Source organism: Ammospiza caudacuta, chromosome Z (assembly GCF_027887145.1).
Source record: "Ammospiza caudacuta isolate bAmmCau1 chromosome Z, bAmmCau1.pri, whole genome shotgun sequence".
NCBI lineage: Eukaryota > Metazoa > Chordata > Aves > Passeriformes > Passerellidae > Ammospiza > Ammospiza caudacuta.
Window position 1 is genome coordinate 64,209,080 of NC_080632.1, and position 18,488 is coordinate 64,227,567.

The 18,488-nt window shown below is 41.8% G+C and overlaps 1 protein-coding gene across 11 annotated transcripts in view; it reads right to left on the minus strand.

The window, feature by feature from the left end:
- Positions 1–10,686: 10,686 nt before the first annotated feature.
- LOC131571203 (uncharacterized) overlaps positions 10,687–18,488 on the minus strand; it is a 48,912-nt gene continuing 41,110 nt past the window's right edge. For 6 of the 11 annotated variants that reach the window (XM_058823820.1, XM_058823831.1, XM_058823822.1 and 3 more), the window contains 3 exons: positions 14,378–14,458; positions 13,240–13,327; positions 10,687–12,844 (listed from right to left, as the gene is read on the minus strand). In XM_058823820.1, coding sequence (XP_058679803.1) covers positions 11,943–12,776 — 834 coding nt within the window. In that variant the 5' untranslated portion in view covers positions 12,777–12,844; positions 13,240–13,327; positions 14,378–14,458 and the 3' untranslated portion in view covers positions 10,687–11,942. Of the gene's footprint in view, positions 12,845–13,239; positions 13,328–14,377; positions 14,479–18,488 lie in introns of all 11 variants that reach the window. The other 5 variants (XM_058823821.1, XM_058823823.1, XM_058823825.1 and 2 more) reach the window with 1 other exon arrangement.

Here is an 18,488-nt window from a genome sequence, read left to right on the forward strand (position 1 = left end):
AATTGATGCCTGTGCAGGATGAAGGGGCAGAAGGGCTGGATCATGGAAAGATTCTGTGACATTCCTGTAAACTTACTTCAGGTTTTCAGGCCTTGAGCTTCAAGTGTTGAGAATTTAAAGAGGATTCACACTTCATGAAGAGACTACAGGGATACCAGCTACTCCAATTCTTCCTTTGTAGTGTGCACACACAAGCACAGAGCACATTTTGGCTCTGGCAGTGCTAGTGAAAACCTGCCATTCATACAGGCAACTCCGAGGGAATATTACCACAACAATGCACCTACTTGCTGGCTTTGTACTGTGCTTGGTATTGATCCATGCCTGTAACACTGCACAAAATGCAGGACTGCTTCCCATATTTTCATCTTTTCTAATGGAGAAAATTATATCACGTATTGTTCATTCTTGTAGGCCCCAGGGTTTTGGTTTTGTTTTGTTGTTGTTTTTTAGTAAGAGCTGCGTATTTCTTTAGTGTGACATCTTGAAATAAAAGTTTTCCTCCAATTTCTTTGAAAAACAAAGAAAATACTATGGAGAAGAAAATGGAGGGGGGGAACTTTTTATTTTTTGCAAGATAATAGATTTTAAATTAATTTTAAATTCAGCAGAACTGTGGCTGTTCAAAAAATTTCTCTAAAATGACCTGTAAGTTTACAACTACCTGGTGTACTGAACATAGTGCAAACTGACCCACACAGAATGATGCTGCAGATCCAAATGCATTTCTTTTTTTATCCAAATCTCCTCTTCTGTGGCTGATGTTTTTTCACACACTCATTTTGCAGGTGGAGCCCACCATGCTTAAAAAAAAACTGGGAAGAGAAGAATTCCTAATTCTAGTTAAAGATTATAATGCCAGGAAGACTGCAGCCATTTTGCAGTCTGTGTGTTAAAAGGATAGCAGAGCTCTTACAAGTGATATACCAAATACTTTTCCTATCTGGTATGATAGTTCTTTATGATTTTAATCACCCTACATGTTAAATGAGACTCTTTTTTTTTCTATATTGGCAAACAGAATAATAAAATGTGAAAAGAGTCAGCAAGGCAGGGTCCTGAGGTCACTGATCCAGTTTGTAACTGCGCTGGGTGGAAGGAGACCTTGGGAGATACCTGAAGCTCCTTTTCTACCCAGTACTGTTAAATTTCAGTTTGATACAATTTTAACTGGTGATGGTGAAACACCTGATGGAAATACGGAACACAGATTGCTCAGCAAAATGCAGCTTCTGATGGAGGGATGATGGAGCAGCAGTAGTTTTGTGCAGAGAGAGAATACAAGTCTTCCAATGCACAGGAGGTACTTTCTCATGAGAAAGTAACAAACTTCCTTAAAGAGTATTGGCAAAGAAATCAGGAACTAAGACTGGATTAAGGAAGGTCTAGAAGAGAAATTAAGGAGAAATGTAAGGTGTACTTACTCAGAGAGTCTGTGGGATTGCTGTTTCCAGAGGAAAGTGAGGAGCCTCGCTTTATGACGTCTTAAATACCCTCCAGCCTTCTCTGTCAGAATTGCAGTTTGTGAAGGTGCTATTATTTCTCTAGAATCAGGGAAATAACTAGTTACATAGTCTTCCATAAGGCTCAGTAGGCAGCTGTTTCAGCAGTTGTTTTTTTCTGCAAAAACTTGATCGTTTTGCTTATCAACAAAAGAGGTAAAATTTCAGTCCCACCTCACCACTTCACTGCAGGCCAAAGAAGAGTTAGCAAATAGACAAGCCTGTAGACATTCCAGTCTCTAGCACTGGGCCCAGTGTTGCTTCATCTGTTTCACACAACTAAAGACCCAAAAGTTCAGAGAAGAAGAGCGATGACTGGAAGTATTAAAAGAGATTTCTGGAGATCACATACTCTGCTCCTCAGAAAAGTGCTTCTCACCTTTGGGGCCTGGTCCTCCTCTCTTTCCACACAGATGGAAATAAATCTGGGATGGGATACAGGTAAAGTGAGTGACCAAGTGAGTGATTTCAAATCCCTGCATTGTATTCTGGCCAAGGAGGCAAAACATCACCTTCTGGGAGAGCCTGACAAAGTAACACTGCTGCTTCCTCATCCTGTAAACTCCAGAGCAGCTTAGAGATCTACATGAAACAGGTCCCTCCCGTGAGAAGTCAGCACGCTGTCAACATGGCATTTCTCTGCTGAGAAAAAAGAATCTGTAAATTTAGAGCTTTGCCTCAATACTCGCCCAAGAGGAAAGAAAATATGGAGCCCGAAGAAAACACAAGTCTGGTAAGCCTGCAAACCTAAATTTATAGCCTGTTTCTAAATCTGTCTAAGAGTGTATGCCCACCAACATGCCAGTCTGGGCTTTGTGCCTGGATTTCTTTTGCATGGAGACAGACATCTGGAAGAATCACACAGTAATGTCCTGAGTCAGAAGGGATCCACATGGATCATCCAGTCCAACTCCTGGCCCTGCACAGGACACCCCAACAATCCCAGCCTGTGACTGGGAGTGGTGTCTGAATGCTGCTGGAGCTCTGTTAGCCTTGGGGCTGTGACCATTCCCTGGGGAGCCTCTTCAGTGCCCACCACTTTATGGGGGAGAACCTTTTCCTTATATCCAGCCTAAATCTCTCCTAGCACAGCTCCAGCCATTCCCATTCTTGTCACTGGTCACCACAGAGAAAAGATCAGTGCTGTCCCTCATGAAGAAGTTGTAGACTATAAGGTCTCCCCTCAGTCTCACAGAAGTTGATAAAAGCTCAGGCATTCTCTGGTTCAGATGCTCTCACATCTACAGAATGCATCTTTGATGAAGGATAAACCCCAGCATCCTGTCCCATAGCCATGAGTGTGTTCAGTCCAGAGCTAAATTACAGAAGCATTTGAAAACAAATTAATTTAAATACCCTGCAACCTAAGCTGTGTAGCTGTTTTGATAGATACACTCTTGGTTTATTTTATGACCCTTTTTCTCCTGGTACAAACTCTGGATGAAACAGCACCATTGACTTTATATAAATGAAACATTTGTCCAGGGTGAGTCACTTCAGGGAAAGCTCTTCAGAAACCACAGCACTGCTCTCATTGTGCAACCTTTATCATATACCCCAAACAAATCATATAGAAATCATGGAAGTAGAGTGTGTGTTATCAAAATATTGATAGGAGGGAACAAAAAAGAGTCATTTAGCTGCACGGTTAACTTTCTGCCCCAATAGAAAGAGCATGAATTTCTGTTAACTTCTCCTGTTCCCAATTCTAGTGCATTTTACTGCTGTTCATTTATTGATTGAAGGCCCTCTTAAGAGACAGAGACGGCAGAATTGCAATGAATCTATGACAGTCTTGAGCAGATCCATCCATCATTGTCACTGACCTTGACTAGGTTATTCACTTTGTTCAGAAATCACAAATAACGTGTCCATTTGTGCCTGTCATCATATACCCGAGACATTTGTCATGCTATAAAAACATTACTTTTAAGCAGAAATCTCCTGTGCAATCTTATCAGATCTGTTCTTTGGTGCATATATGCCTTTCTCCTTTTTTTTCTCTCCAAATGTTTTGAAATGAGCACAAACTACAAATACAGTGAAACTGGCAGTTCAAAAAAAGGTTACTGTTCTCAAAACATAAAGACTATGATGACATTTCAGTAAACACTGTATTTTGTAGCTTAGAAACATCAGTTAGAAGTAATTCCTTCATAACATCTCATGTCAGGAAATCAGTTCAGCAAAAGCTATTTTCAGCTGATAACTCTGAAATAAGACATCAGAAATTACACTCTAAGTTCAAAAGCCCAATAATGGTAAAAAGATAGATTCAAGTGGAGCTGGTCCAAACATTTTGGCTGTATGTGTGTTTTTTGTTGTTGCAAAATGCCACTGAGCAAAAGTTTTACTTTTTATTAGACCAAATTACTTCAAAGATAAATAAATAAATAGATTGTGCTTTTCTTTTTCTGCCAGACTAACAGCAGGCTAACTGGGCATGCAACCTTGCTTTTTTTCTAGCCATCAGCATTGAATCTTTAGAAAGATAATCTTTTATTGTGAGCTATTTATCTCTTAAAGCTGTATTAGCTTTGCAACCCTACGTCCTCCTTCGCAAAGCAAAAAATGGAAAATCTCAGTGGATTAAATGCTCTATTTGCTCTCCACATGAATAGGTCATAAGTGAATTACACTGACCCTGCTCCACCCCTCCTGCTCACTGTGCACAGGCAGAAAAGCAGGACCAGGTCAGTACTCATCCCCCGTGACGATGTTCACCAAGTAACACTGATGTTAACTGGACCTTGCAAGCCCAAAATGATATTATTCTTCACTTTGTTTCCTGTTATCCTTGGCCTTCCCACTGTCCCCACTTAAACAGCATTAAAAATGTAACACTTAAGAAATGCAGCTTTTTGAAACCGTGGAGTTTCCAGCAGCATATTTTGAGCAGGTGGCATTTAACATCACAAGCACTGAAATAACTATCTCTTTCACTGTATTTTTCCCTGGAAATGGCAAATCCTCGAGGACACATTACTCTCCACAGTTTTCTGATGGGGAGAATGAGGCACCAGTGGAAGTGGAGCTCAGCAGCTCTGAAAAACAATGAAGTTGAAGGAAAACTGCAGCACCCCCAGCTCCTGCCCCAGCACTCTCTGTTCTGTCCTGGCTCCTCGTGCGCACACCAAAGGTGACTTTTCCTTCCTGAGGTGGAGCCTCACTGGAGTATTTGGTGTAAAAATGATGAAGAGCCCTGAGCACCAGCCTTATTTGGAAGAAGCAGAAGTGGTTCTGTCTCCAAACTAGCAGTTTTTGAGGAAAATTAGATGAGACTGAGACCACTTTCCTGAAGAAAATCCCTGCCTACCATAGGCAAAAAACCCATCAGAACTCTCCTGTGTTTTTCCCCTTTGTTCTGTTTCAGTGTGCCAAGCAAGAGGACTCTCCTCTGGGATCTCAGGGTCTGGTACAAAGCGATCTTGTTCCTTTTTATCAAACACAGCCATACAGCACCACAGCATACCACTTCCTCTGCTCTTTCCCACTCTGCAGACAGGAATGAAGCACTGTCAGATGCTACTCATTAACAGATATACCAGCAGTGACAACAGCCACTGTTGATAGAACATCTCCAGTGGAAAAGATGCAGGGAGTTTTACCAATTCTCACCCTACACGTCCTCTGCTCGGGAAGAAGTTTCAGATGCACAGGCCAAAACCTACTGACCTAAAAAAGGACAGCCCTTGAACTAAGAAAGCTCTTAGCCACCACCATGTTGCAACCATCAGCTGAGACTGTCTCCACATGCAGATCGGTCACCATGATATTTTCTGAAAAATCCCTTCACCAGGATTTTTCTCCCAGGAAGATGAGAAGCCTCAGAAAAGAAATGTAAACAATAATTATCTGATTGCTTGGAATGTTGTCTGGAGGTTGCTTACCAACAGGTGCATCTTTGATTGGTTCCATGTGAATTGTTTATACTTAATTATCAATCCCAGTCCAGCTGTGTCAGACTCTCTGGTGACTCATGAGTTTTTATTATTCTTCCTGTCTAGCCTTCTGATGTCTTCTTTCTCTTTCTTTAGTATAGTTTTAATATATAATTTTCTTTTAATATAACATAGTATCATAAAATAATAAATCAGCCTTCTGAGAACTTGGGAGTCAATTCTCACCTCTCACCTCGACCTGGGGACCCGCAACACCACCACAATTAGTGACCACACAGATCAGGATTAGATTACGCGTATTTGTTTCATAAAACCAGGAAAAATATTAGTTGTTGCAATGAAAAACTGCTTCTTGGCTGGGAAAAGAAGGCAAGTCTCCTTGTCAAGGTGCCTTGTTCCTAATGCACTTTCTAATGCACTCTGCCTTGGTGCAGGAGCTTGTGCCTCCAGCTTCCACAGCAGCAGCTACCCGGAGGTGGAATGCTGTGCAGCCTGGATAGTGCAGCTGCCCAATTCATCCCAAAAAAGCAATGGTTTGGATCACACCAAAGTACCCTAACATGTCCATTGAAGTATCCGCTGTAAATTGGAGGTGTGATGAAACAGACAATTTTTATTTGGCCATGTTGTCATTAATTGGCTTAAGTTTTGTTAAAAGTCTCAGCTGTTTGTAGCCATGGATGTGGCAAGTTGGACAGAGTTGCAGAAATTACAAAAATTAAAAAAAAAAAATTAAAAAAATCAGTTCTGAGAAATGCAAAGCTGCTTGTCAAAGTCTGGATTGCCATCACATCTCAGTGAACTCCGGGTGTTTCAGTGAAGGTGACAGACTGAAGGTTTTGCAAAGCTACCTCTTAGGTGTACAGTGACTGCTGCCTAAGAAAAACATAAGAAAAGTATTATCTCTGTGAAACAACTTACAAAAAAAAAACCAAAAAAACCACCAAAGGTGACGTAATTGAACATATGGTGTGAATCAAGTACATGATCCACGCACGGTTAAGAACAAGCAGGGATGCTGATGAGCATCTGAGGGCAATGGTGGGAAGATACACACTATCCTGGAGATATTTACATTGCATCTGAGTAAGAGCTGTCAGTGAAAAAGATGTCACATGGAAATGATACTATGTTATGGAGCAAACAAAAAAATTTCTGAAGAACTGCATATAACCTAATGCTTAAATGTCTGGATTTTTGAAAGACACTTCTGGCACCATGAACTAAGCCAATGCTGCAGGTCACAAAACAGAAGTGGCTAATTTCAGGGATAAGGAAAAAGCAAAGAGAAACCCTAACACACAGCTGGTAAAAACACACACACACTCAGAGTAAAATATTGTGAAATATTCTGTATGTAACTCAACCAAATTTTAAACTGCGAATTTTATTTTAAGATATTCATGCTTTTCAGAATGACATCTTTATTGCAGCTATCACTGAAGCACAAGGTCTGGTCTTAAAGGTAACAGTTGGTGTCAGATCAAAGTAGCTGCCTTTCAGCAGAGCATAAATGTTCCCCTCCTGTAACTTCTCCACAGCCTGTCTTCAAAGCAGAAATCACACACTTTTTCCAACACTCCCAAGAATATGCAAAAAACTGATTACCCAAATCAAATTATCTTTCTCCCCCTTCTGCAGGCTGGGGAATAGCTCTCAAGACAAGCTATTTTATTCCAGGATTGTTTCATTTCCTTGTCATCATTCCTCTTGTGGGATTTTGATCCCTGAACCTTTGGCTGCATTTGATATCAATATAACCATCTACATCACATCACTGCAATTTCCAGGATGATGACTGATACCATGAGTTCACACCAAGGGCTGGATTTGCCATTTAATCCAGCAAAATGCATCTGAGATTTATTTTTTCCCAATGCTATGCAAAGGTGCCTAATTAGCTTTCAATACTGTGAAATGAAAAACAGAGCAAGGTATTTTGTTCTGCATTTTGTGTTAATGGTTTAACCTCCATAGCATATCTGTTCCGCAAAATCTTTGAAAAGCATACAAATTAATGACAGGATATGTACCACAAAAACCACAGCAACTTTACCATCTAATTAGCACAATGTGGCAACATCCACACTGATATCCTGTTCAGCACAATCATCTTTGCAAGAATTTATTTTCTGTTTCCAAAGTAACATTAAGGAAGACAGCTGCTCTCACATTCCACACATCAAGCCATAAACATTCATCAAGGTGTCAACAGAGAGCAACACTTCTGGGTTGTCAGTATTTAATCTGCAGTAAAATTAAATGACAGGTCATTAGACCCAGTTCATCAAGTCAGGAGTTCAGTGCAGATGCTGAGCTGGATGTCAGGAAGCTTCTGAGCAAAGCATATGGAATCTTCTGCCACGTTTGACCATGGAAACCTCACGCAGGACCTGTATATGCACCCTACAGACACACAGCCCACAGCACCCCTCTGTTTTTAGGAAGGGGCTGCATCAGCACCATCACCCATGAGGAATCGCCACATCGCAGCTGTGGACAGGCAGCCCTGACTCCTTCATTGATGGCGGCAGAGTCCAGCACAGAATGAAGGGCTGTCATTAGCTTTCAGTAATGGAATAATTTCCACAAGCTTTGTCCCAGGGAACTTCAGGTAATGTGCTAGTAAAAACCACACCTGCTAACCAAGAAGCTCTGTCCCTTTCTCCTCTTTCTCATTTGAAGGCCACTGGAAGGCAGAAATTAAAGGATTTATGATCCTCTGTTAGAAACCTGATGTGGTAGTCCTCCTCTTCATTAAATGACTGAAAACAGCACATCACTGTGCAACCCTGTTTTCCCTGCGCACTCTTCCTTCCCAAAGGAGGACCACAACAATTTCTGGCTTATTATGAAGTCTCAGCCAACAGCAGTGCAGAGTAACAACACTCATTTGCCTGACTGTTAGAACTTCTTCCATTTCAAAGACTTCTGCATGCTCTCTAAACTTTAACAAACTTGGCTTGATGGAAACTCCTTCCTCAGACCACCCTGGGAGAAGCACATAAAGAGAATACCTGTTCCTGGGCTATCAGCAGCCATGCCTTCACACCCTTTGTGCAGCTCAAAAATGAGGCAAAGGAAGTGGTGAATGCTGAAGAAACTTGTCTGACCAGGTCTAAGGAGAGGACAAAAGCCCCTCTGCCTTATGGCTGTAGCCTTGCCACACGACTTTCTTTTACTCATTTAACCAGTAAGGGGTAAAATACTAATTACCTTCACTAAAAGAAAATTTCCCAACCTACAGCCAAGCAAATCCTTTTACTTCCTCCACACATTCTTTGCAAATAAGAAAAAGAGCACTGCAGTTCTTATACTAGCACAGACCTGAGGGCAGAATGTAACTGCGTACGGCCTGTTCCTCATATTTCCCATTGCTTTATGTTTCTTCCAGTTCTCTCTTTAATGGGCAATTTTCTTCGAAAAATTTTCTCCTTCACAGCACATTACTGTTCTTAATTAGAACATTCCTAAACAATTCCCACTCAAACTTCTGTTCACCACAGATAAGTCGCAGGCAGGTATCACCCACCACTGCCATCATCAAAAAGGTGCTTGGGGAGCTGCTATGATCTTTGGAAAGCCCCCTTGTCAGAAGATCAGAATCCACTCTGCTGTTCAACTCTACGCTATTTCTTCTTTCTTGCAAGGTCAAAATTCTTCAAAGTAGTGTCACCAAAATAAAGTTTTTAAAACGTAATTAGGTGACTTAATTATTTGTGGGTATATTTCTCTTTTGCAGTGTGCATGTGGTTGTATTGTAATTTTCACTCGCTACCACATGCAGTATGTGCCTTCCAATTTGATTTTTTTTTAACACATCAGAAAATGAAAGCCAGACCTGCTTTCTCTGCCTGTTCTGTTAATCTGCCCCTGCCGTACTTATTGCTCATGCGTCTAATTTGGCATAAGGTGACAAACATCCCTGGCACAGGCATTTACATTTTTACATTATTGTGGCTTGGAAGATTATTTTTTACTTAAATGTGTCCTTCCTAATTAGGCTAATAGAGGAAATTTATTAATTTCATCACTCATTTCATCTCATGAACCTCAATATGTTATCATTTGCTGTATCCATTTCCAACATCACACTCCTCATAGCAGGCATGTCCTCTCTGGAAGTGTTCTGTTCCTGAAACTTACTTTATTCTGATTAATCTCTTTGAAACAGCCTCACATTTGTGATCAAGACTTTCACACAACTCCTAGCAGCAGAAGAAGAAGCTCCTCAGGAGAAGCAGCAGAAATGTAATTGCTTGCGAGTTGTGTAACTAGTTGATGTGATTAAGGCAGGGAGAGAGCAGGAGTATGGTGTGGGGAATGTAGATCTAATACCTTTAAGCATGATTCCTGTACTGTCTTGGAATTTCATAAAATTATTTATATAATGAATGCACCATTTAAAGAACCTTAAAATTACAGAGAACACTTGCAGTACAAAGTGAACCTCACTCACATAAGCACTCCAAGTATCATCATCTTCAAGGGGAATAGCTGGATTATTCTCTACAGTAGTTCTCAAAGCCTGGCAAATTCCACTGAAAAGCAATGAGGGAGGAGAAGCCAGTGCCTTCCACTGTTATTCAGTCAATGAGATCACAGAGTCTTTCACTTTTCAGAGACAAGTAAATCTGCTAAATACTATATTCCTTAACAGGACGACAGAGAATGGAAACCAAAGTAATAAAACCACAAACAGATGTTCAAAGTATCTAGAAGGGAAAACGGGAATTTATACAGAAATGCAGTTTTATTACAAGTTCTCTGTTATTGCTACCATTTAAGTGTGCTAATGCAAAATGTATTTATTAAAGAAAGACCTAATTAAGAAAATGGTTTAAGTAGCTCTCAGTAGTGCAAGCAACACAACTGTGAATGATGATGCAGCTTTAACGTACAAAAATTTAAAAAAATAAAACAAAAAAGATAGTATACAAGCATATGAACTTGTAGGAAAAGATGAAGACCAGAAATGAAACAAAAATTACTACTGAAATTCTGTATGGGGATTTTTTAATTTAATGCTGGGGACCTGTGAAAACTTCTGTGACTTCTTAGTTTTGTTCAAGAGAATGATTTCATTAACTGTGGGTGCAGTCCTCCAGTGCTGAGGAATTGGAAATTTTGTCTCTGATTTGAGCAGACTGAGGCTTGCACATACAAGTTACAGCTGCTGAAAGCTGGGAGCAGCACAGAAGTGCAGTGCTTCGGGGAAAAAAGACAGAGAGGAACAGATTTGCTTTGATCTTTTCACTTTCAGGCAAATCAAGGCTCACAACTTTTTTTTTCAGAATTATTGCTGTTTTATTGAATAAATCTCAATTTCAAGCATGTGTCACAGAGACTTCTACTTTAGGTAAGAAAAACAGTAAAGACCTCTTGCTGGAATATTAGCAATATGTCAATCTCTTGATAGAAAGAATTGAGTCTTCACACTCACAGGATGTCTACACAAAGAATTCCTGTAAAATCTTTAAAAGGAAACAAACTTAAATGTTAATACAAATTTCAATGTCTTGATCATGATCAAGGCTCACAACTTTTTTTTTGTTTTTTTTCAGAATTATTGCTGTTTTATTGAATAAATCTCAATTTCAAGCATGTGTCACAGAGACTTCTACTTTAGGTAAGAAAAACAGTAAAGACCTCTTGCCGGAATATTAGCAATATGTCAATCTCTTGATAGAAAGAATTGAGTCTTCACACTCACAGGATGTCTACACAAAGAATTCCTGTAAAATCTTTAAAAGGAAACAAACTTAAATGTTAATACAAATTTCAATGTCTTGATCATGATCAAGGCTCACAACTTTTTTTTTGTTTTTTTCAGAATTATTGCTGTTTTATTGAATAAATCTCAATTTCAAGCATGTGTCACAGAGACTTCTACTTTAGGTAAGAAAAACAGTAAAGACCTCTTGCCGGAATATTAGCAATATGTCAATCTCTTGATAGAAAGAATTGAGTCTTCACACTCACAGGATGTCTACACAAAGAATTCCTGTAAAATATTTAAAAGGAAACAAACCTAAATTTTAATACAAATTTCAATGTCTTGATCATGATCATATAAAATATCATCAAACATAACTAAGTTAAACTGGAATAGCAGTACAATGGAGAATTCTGTTTGTCTGGAATTCCATCAATTTGCTAATAAACTGAGACACACTGGAAGTAAATCTTGAGGCCGTAATAATGCAATCTCTTGAAGAAACTGTGACAAATACACTCTAAGAGAGGAATTGGGGCTTCAAACTACGGCAGGGTGTGGGAGTTGCAGACCACACACTGGGGGGAAAGTGTGCACAGCACCGGCAGAAGGAGAAGGCATGTGGGTGACAGCGCGGGCAATGCCACATAAAGGGCTTTTAGTGAGAGACTAAGGCTTTTCACGCGGTTTTAAAATTGTTCTTGGGGTTGGTGATTTTGTTTTGCTTTGGTTTGGCTTCTTTACAAAATTACTTTACTCTGAACTAAAGAAAGATCCCCGCTGCTGTCCCGACCCCGTTTCTCCCGGGGTTGCCACAGCACTCTAGTTCTGCCGGCGGTAAGACTTCTGGCGGTCCCCGCTCTCCTGCGCGCCGCCGCTTCTGCGCCGCCCGGCCTGCCGAGAGCTCCCGGGCCCGCTGCCACCGCTCGGCCCGGCGCCCGAGGTCGCGGCCCCGGCCTGCCCCGGCCCCTCACGGCGCTCCTCCTGCGCCTCGCTGGTGCCCGGCAAGGCGACAGCGTCGGGGTCGGCCTGCTGGGGGACCGGCTGCTGGGGGACCGGCTGCTGGGGGACCGGCTGCTGGGGGCCAGTGTCCATGCGGAGCCGCGCCACCTCGCCGCACAGCTCGGCGGCCGCGAGGATGAGCTGCCTGACGAAGGCGATCGTCTGCTCCCGCAGCAAGGGCTGCAGCTCCCGCACCAGGCCCTCCTCGTGCAGCCCGCACTGGCACAGGCTGGCCACGATCCTGCCCTTCGCGTAGGCCACGACCCACGAGGAGATCCCGCACACCACCTCGTTCAGCCACATCTCCAGCGGCCACAGGATCTCGGTGTAGTTGCTAAACAAAAATGCCCAGGTCTCGGGAGGGAGCCCCGCCACGAGAGACCGGGGCTGCGGCTCCGCGACGTTCGACTCCTCCGGGCCGGCGCTCCTGGACACCGAGGGCTCCGACACAACCATCTCCGTGAAGCCCTGGTCGTGCGGCGCCGGGCAGATGATGGCGTGCACCGTCTGCCGGCATAGCGGGCACGACGGGTTTTTCCTCGCCCATCGCACGATGCAGTGCCGGCAGAATTGGTGCCGGCAGGAGCGCACGTAGGCGATGTTGTCCGAGGCTTCGCGGCAGATGGGGCAGCTCCACTCTGCCCCCGTGGCCATGCTGGTGGCGGTGGCAGGCTGGGGACAGCTCAGGAACGCGAGCTGCTCGCCCTCGCTGGTGTCGCACGCTGTCGAGAGGGAGAGGCTGTGGTCATTGCTGTCCCAAGGAGAGGAGGAAGGAATGGCCCGGCCCCTGGAGATGGCATCCTCCCGGCTCGCTGAGTCCCGCCACCCACCCAGAGGGACCCGGGGGACATAGCTCGCCTCAATTGCCTGTGCCAAAGCAGGGTGGGGAAACAGGAGTGGTGCCCCGGGACTGGCAATGGGAGCTTCCAATGGCAACCACCCAGCACCGGAGGAAGCCTCACCTTCAGTCCCTTTTCCCTCCATTTTAACTCCAAATAACCAGCTTGAGGGTGGGGGAAGAGTGAGGATGATATTTTACCAGGGGGAAGGATATGTGTCTCGCGTGGTGAGAGGTCGAGATTAGTGGATTTTGATTTGGCAGTGTACTGAAACATACCGAAAAGCTTTTGCAGAACACTGGAACTAATGGCAAGTCCGCTCTTCAAAACAGCAATAATTTAAAAGTTTCGGGGTAAACCACAGGCCTGCAACGTGAAACAATGATATTTTACTCATTTTGCTGTGGGGGTGTGCCTTTGAGACAAGAGCCTCAGGGACAGGTAGCATTTTGTGCATAGTGGTTTAAAATGCATATATCTATAACATATATCTAGATGTTGAATTTGTGCTTGAGTAAATAATTGCCAGAATTAGCTAATTCTACACTAACTTTGCTTCCTAAGCAGAAGTACTTATCAAGGCAAGTTCTTTCCTTCTTACTTTTGTTACCAAGCTGATAATTCTATGATTTCTAGTACATTAATTAGCCCTAATAACATGTAAATATGAGTTACAATGTAAGGATATGCTTGAGGCACAGTGAAGATTCTACTGGGATCAGGGAAGCCATTTCACCAGCATTAAATCAAGTGTCAAACTGCCAATCAGAGCGTGTCCAAAGTTTGGTTTCGGCAACAGTTTTCTCTTGAGAAACTGCCATAAGTATTTTATGCTTAGAAGTCTTAAATCAAGTGTCCATAGCTCTGCCCTGAAAACTCCTGTTTTAACCTTCTGAGGTAATCAGATTACCTGGAATAGACCCAAACCCTCTGTGTGCAAGCCCTGAGAAAATACCAATTTAACTTCAGTCCTGGTTCTGTATCTCAGAGACATATTTGCACATTACTTCTGTAAGCCCTATGAAACACAGGATATAATTTTATTCCTCTTAAGAAAGGCAGTAAACAAGCCATGGCAATGACATTCTTGAATTCATATTCAGCTCTGCTCAACTAGAATCAAGAACTCAGTGTTGAATTAGGATTTTGAATTTAGTGTACAATTCTTCTGTTGCTGGCTTTCAGCAGTGGGACACGTTTCCCAGAGAAAGACCAGGACCTTCTGCTCCTACAGTCATTGGACTAGTGGAATTGTTGTCACACCCCTGACAGATCTCAGACTAACTTATCATTATCGTAATAAGTAATAGATGTCAAAGCTGTGTCTTTCATGAAGGGCTGCTACCTATTACAAGAGTAACTTTCCATGTTCTGTTTAAAAACAAATCAAACATTGGCAGACTCAAACAGACTTACATGAAAGTAGAAGTACAAGTCCAGTACACTCAGAGGCACAGTTGATTTATTCTGGGTGGGTGTGTTGGTGTGATGACCAGCCTGTAAGGGGAAAGAAGCACCTAAGAAAAAAGAAAAAACTACACAGCCTCAATTGCAGAAACAACATATAATGAACCCCCTTTCCCCATCCCCCTGTGACTGCTGAGGGACTGCTGATGAAGGTAGAGAAATTGGGTATAAAATTAAGCCTGGGAAGAAGGCAGGAAGTGGTGGGAGAACCTTTTAACATTTCTTCTAATTCTTATTATCGTGCTCTGATTTGATTGGCAATAAATAAGCAAATTCCCCAAGCTGAGTTCTGTTTTGCCCATGAGATAATTGGTGAGTGATTTCGCCTTGCCCTAATCTTGACCCACAAGCCTCTTCTGATATTTTCTTTCTCCAGACCAGCTGAAGAGGGAACTTGATAGAGTGGCTCTGGTGGGCATCTCTGATCCAGCCATGGTCAACCCACTGCAGGTTTTCACCAGTGAGCAGCATTTTGTCATTCCACATGGTATTGTACTGCACACAGCAGTAGGCACACCCACCACAATTGAAATATTATTTTTGCACCAGTCCATATCCTTTCTCTTCCCATGTGTCATGATCGTTTCTGCCAGACACTGAAATGTAAGTGGTATCTTATTGCCCTAAGGCAGCAAAGGCATTTAAGGAAACTGAAAAGACTAGAAATAGTTCTAAACTCAGAAACTTCCACAAAAGCTTTGTTATTCATGAGCTGTCCTGCAGAACCAGCAACAAGCCCATAGAATAGCTGCTTGGCATTAAAGATTGTGTCAGGGACCAGCTTCCTCAATCCCTGTGATCCTGACACAAATTCACCAAGGTGCGCTACAGTTCTCATAGCACCAGTGCCAAGACCTGCTGTTCTGCAGAAAATAAGGTAATTAAGACATCCCTGTTGGAGACAGACTGTGAGTAAAATACTTCTTATTTAACATTTTCTACATGATTTCCCTTGAGGGCTTTTTGATACACTGTAATGTCAGATTGTCAATAGAAACTTACTGATATCTTTGTAACGGGATTCAAGAGAATAAATTCTATCCTACAAATCAATCCTATATACTTACACAGTCCCTATAGAAGCCAACAGAGAACTGCTTGACACAAGAATTGATTTGTCACTAGATAGTCTTTTGAAGGGATGTGTTAATATACAGACCAAGACAACTCTGAAAATTCCCTGCATTGTGAGAGAGGTGATAAGTGTAAAATGTACAGACAAAGCACAGTCAATGAAAAAAAGGTTTTGAAAATTAGAATCTGTTGAAATCCTCTGAAATACAAATGTTAACAGGAAATACAGATGTTGGCAAGGATTGAAGGAAAAAAGAGTCTAAACACTATATGCAAAATTTATGCTATACTCACAAACTGAGGTTAAGGGAAATTCAACATTTTCCCATGGAACTGAAAAGTAACAAGGTATTAATGAGAATAAATATGTGATCTTAAAAGTTTTTCATTTAAAAAGCAATAGCAACTATTTCTAGAATAAAAATGCCAGTAAGTCTGCAAAAACAAAATCACTACACCTTTGCTTCTAATATCCCAAATAATAAAGAAATTCAAAGCTCATTTAGACTGACCAGATTTGAGTTTTATTCTTTTATCAAACACAATGTCCCAGCAGGACAGGAAAGATCTAGGTTCCAGTCCTCCCCCTTCCAAAATCATTCAAGTCAACAGAGTGTGAAGGTGGGGACAGGCATCATGCTGGTTTGTTTCAGGGAAGAGGCAGGGGAGTGTTGCCTGCAGTCTCCACCTAGGATAAGCCTGAGGCTGAGAAGAAGCCCTTCCCAAATAAAATCTCATTGAAACCTCTTATAAAACAAGGAATGTTTTATAAGAAGAAAAATACAAAAAAAAAAAGTTAAGAAAAATACCAAAAAAACAGACCAAAAGGCCATTTTTCATAAGTGTTTCCGAGGACTCCCAGCAAATTTTACCCTCAAGTCAGCTTTAATAACAGGCTGGTAAATTGCTGTGCCCTGCAGGGCTTCAGCCTGCAGTACTACAGCAGAAAGGAAAGCAGGACTGCTGAAGATATAATTCAAAGAGGACCCCTCCAAACTCTCTCTCAGCCTTTTTTTATAAGTCTTTCATCTCTACAGGAGAACTCAGCTATCAGGGGGATCCCTCTCGTTATTTTTGTAATATGTTTGTCACTCAGCTCACTAGACACTTCCACAATGGACGCTTGTCCTGCTGTGTATAGTCCTTGAAAAAAAGTGTGTGACATTATGGGGACTGAAAGCTGAAGTTCAATTTCATTTCTATGGGCTGTTTGCTCAAGAGTTGGACTCAATGACCTTTGTGGGTCCTTTCCAACTCAGAAAATTCTGTGATTCTTTCAAGTAGAAGTAGACTTGTAAGAAGATGCCGTAATGGTAAGAGGTAAATATCAAGTAACTGAAAAGGGACCAGTGTAATTATCTTTGGAGCTGGTCCTTCTTTGACCAGGTTAGGAGAGCTCCAGTGGTGCCATTCAGCCTCAAGGGTTTTTTGATTCTATGAGAGATTTCAGACAAACATTATTACTCTGTCTTATTAGAGTGTAAGTGCAGGTTCTGTAGTATACAGTAACAGCTTTCAGAAACAAGATTTCCTTAGTAAAATGCCTGAGCTCTTGCTCAGCTGCTGGCAAAACCAAAAAAACATTTGCTGAAGGTGCATTCTTAAACTGCATGAGTAAGTGGCCTGAGGCTTTTCTGCCTAAAGCTCTCCTGCTGCTGGTGTTAAACCTGAGTCCTCAGCATGACCACTCACTAATGCCCCAGGCTAAGTCCTACTCACAAATCCAAAATCAGAGCATGGAAATATCTTCTCAGGCTTGAACATGATGTGCAATAAACTACATTAGATTGAGAGCACTCAACTGAAGGCTACATAGATTCAAACTGTTTCTGAAAATAATTTTTCCACATCTCTTCCTTTTCTCTTCCCTGCACCAACACTTGTACTGCTGATCTGCTAGAACAAGGTGGGTTTTTTAATTTTTTTTTTAATTTTAAATTTATTTTAATGCTTTTTTCTTTTTTTAAATAGAGTTCATTTTTATGCCTGAGGATTTCTCTGACCTTGCTCAGCATGGGGTCATGAAAGGTGTATGGAAGGAAGATGGAATCAGTAGGAATGTTTTCCCAAGTCAAGCAGGGAACAGACCTCCTACCTACTGTGTAGTCCTCCACCAGCCAGGTGTCCTGTCTATGTACTCTCCCTCCACTGTTTTATGCCTCTCTGCCAGGAAGATGATCAGCATAACACTAACTCCTCTACCTCACTCCTGTTTAAAATTCTCACTTGGAGTTTTTATTTTTTTTGTGTTGACATTTAATTGAAAACAGGTAATAAAGGGCCTTATAAGTGAAAGTGGGAATTAATATGTGCTAGTGAATTCTGGGTGTAAGTTACCCCTTTTACCTTTCTTAAACCCATCCAAGCTGACCAGGTAACCTGTTGACCCTATAAACTCCATGTCCAGCCTCCTCAGGTAGCAATTAAATAAAGAGCAGATGATGGAAGAGTAATAAATTAACTGTGTCTAGAATCATGCTTCTCCACTCCCTTTTTTGATTATTTCTTGTGTGTGTGCTTCTGTGGTAGTTACAGAGCAGATCAGTGACCTCAAGATTGCTGGAACTGCATACAATTCCCTACAAAAGTCACTGTAGGAGGGATGGCCCCACTTTCACCTCAGGCAATCATTTTTGAGAAATAAATAAAACTACTTAACAAAGGTGGTTTTTCTCCAGAAGGCAGACACATCCTGCTCTCTTTGCCACCCCTTCCTGGACATCATGTTGCCTCTCTCCACCTTTTCTGCTGCAACTGCATTGCAGATACTTCCACAAAGACCAGGCATGGTATAAATAATTACATTGGGAAATTAGTTGTGCTTTTCAGATTTTGCTGATTTAATACCCTTGTTGTATGCATAGAAGCCAGACTGAGAAATACATTAGAAAGCCTGTGAGATAAGTTTACGTAGGGGGGGGCTAAAAGATTTAATGATAAACATCAAAGAAATCTCCCAACTAAAGACTCAGAACAAGAAATGAAA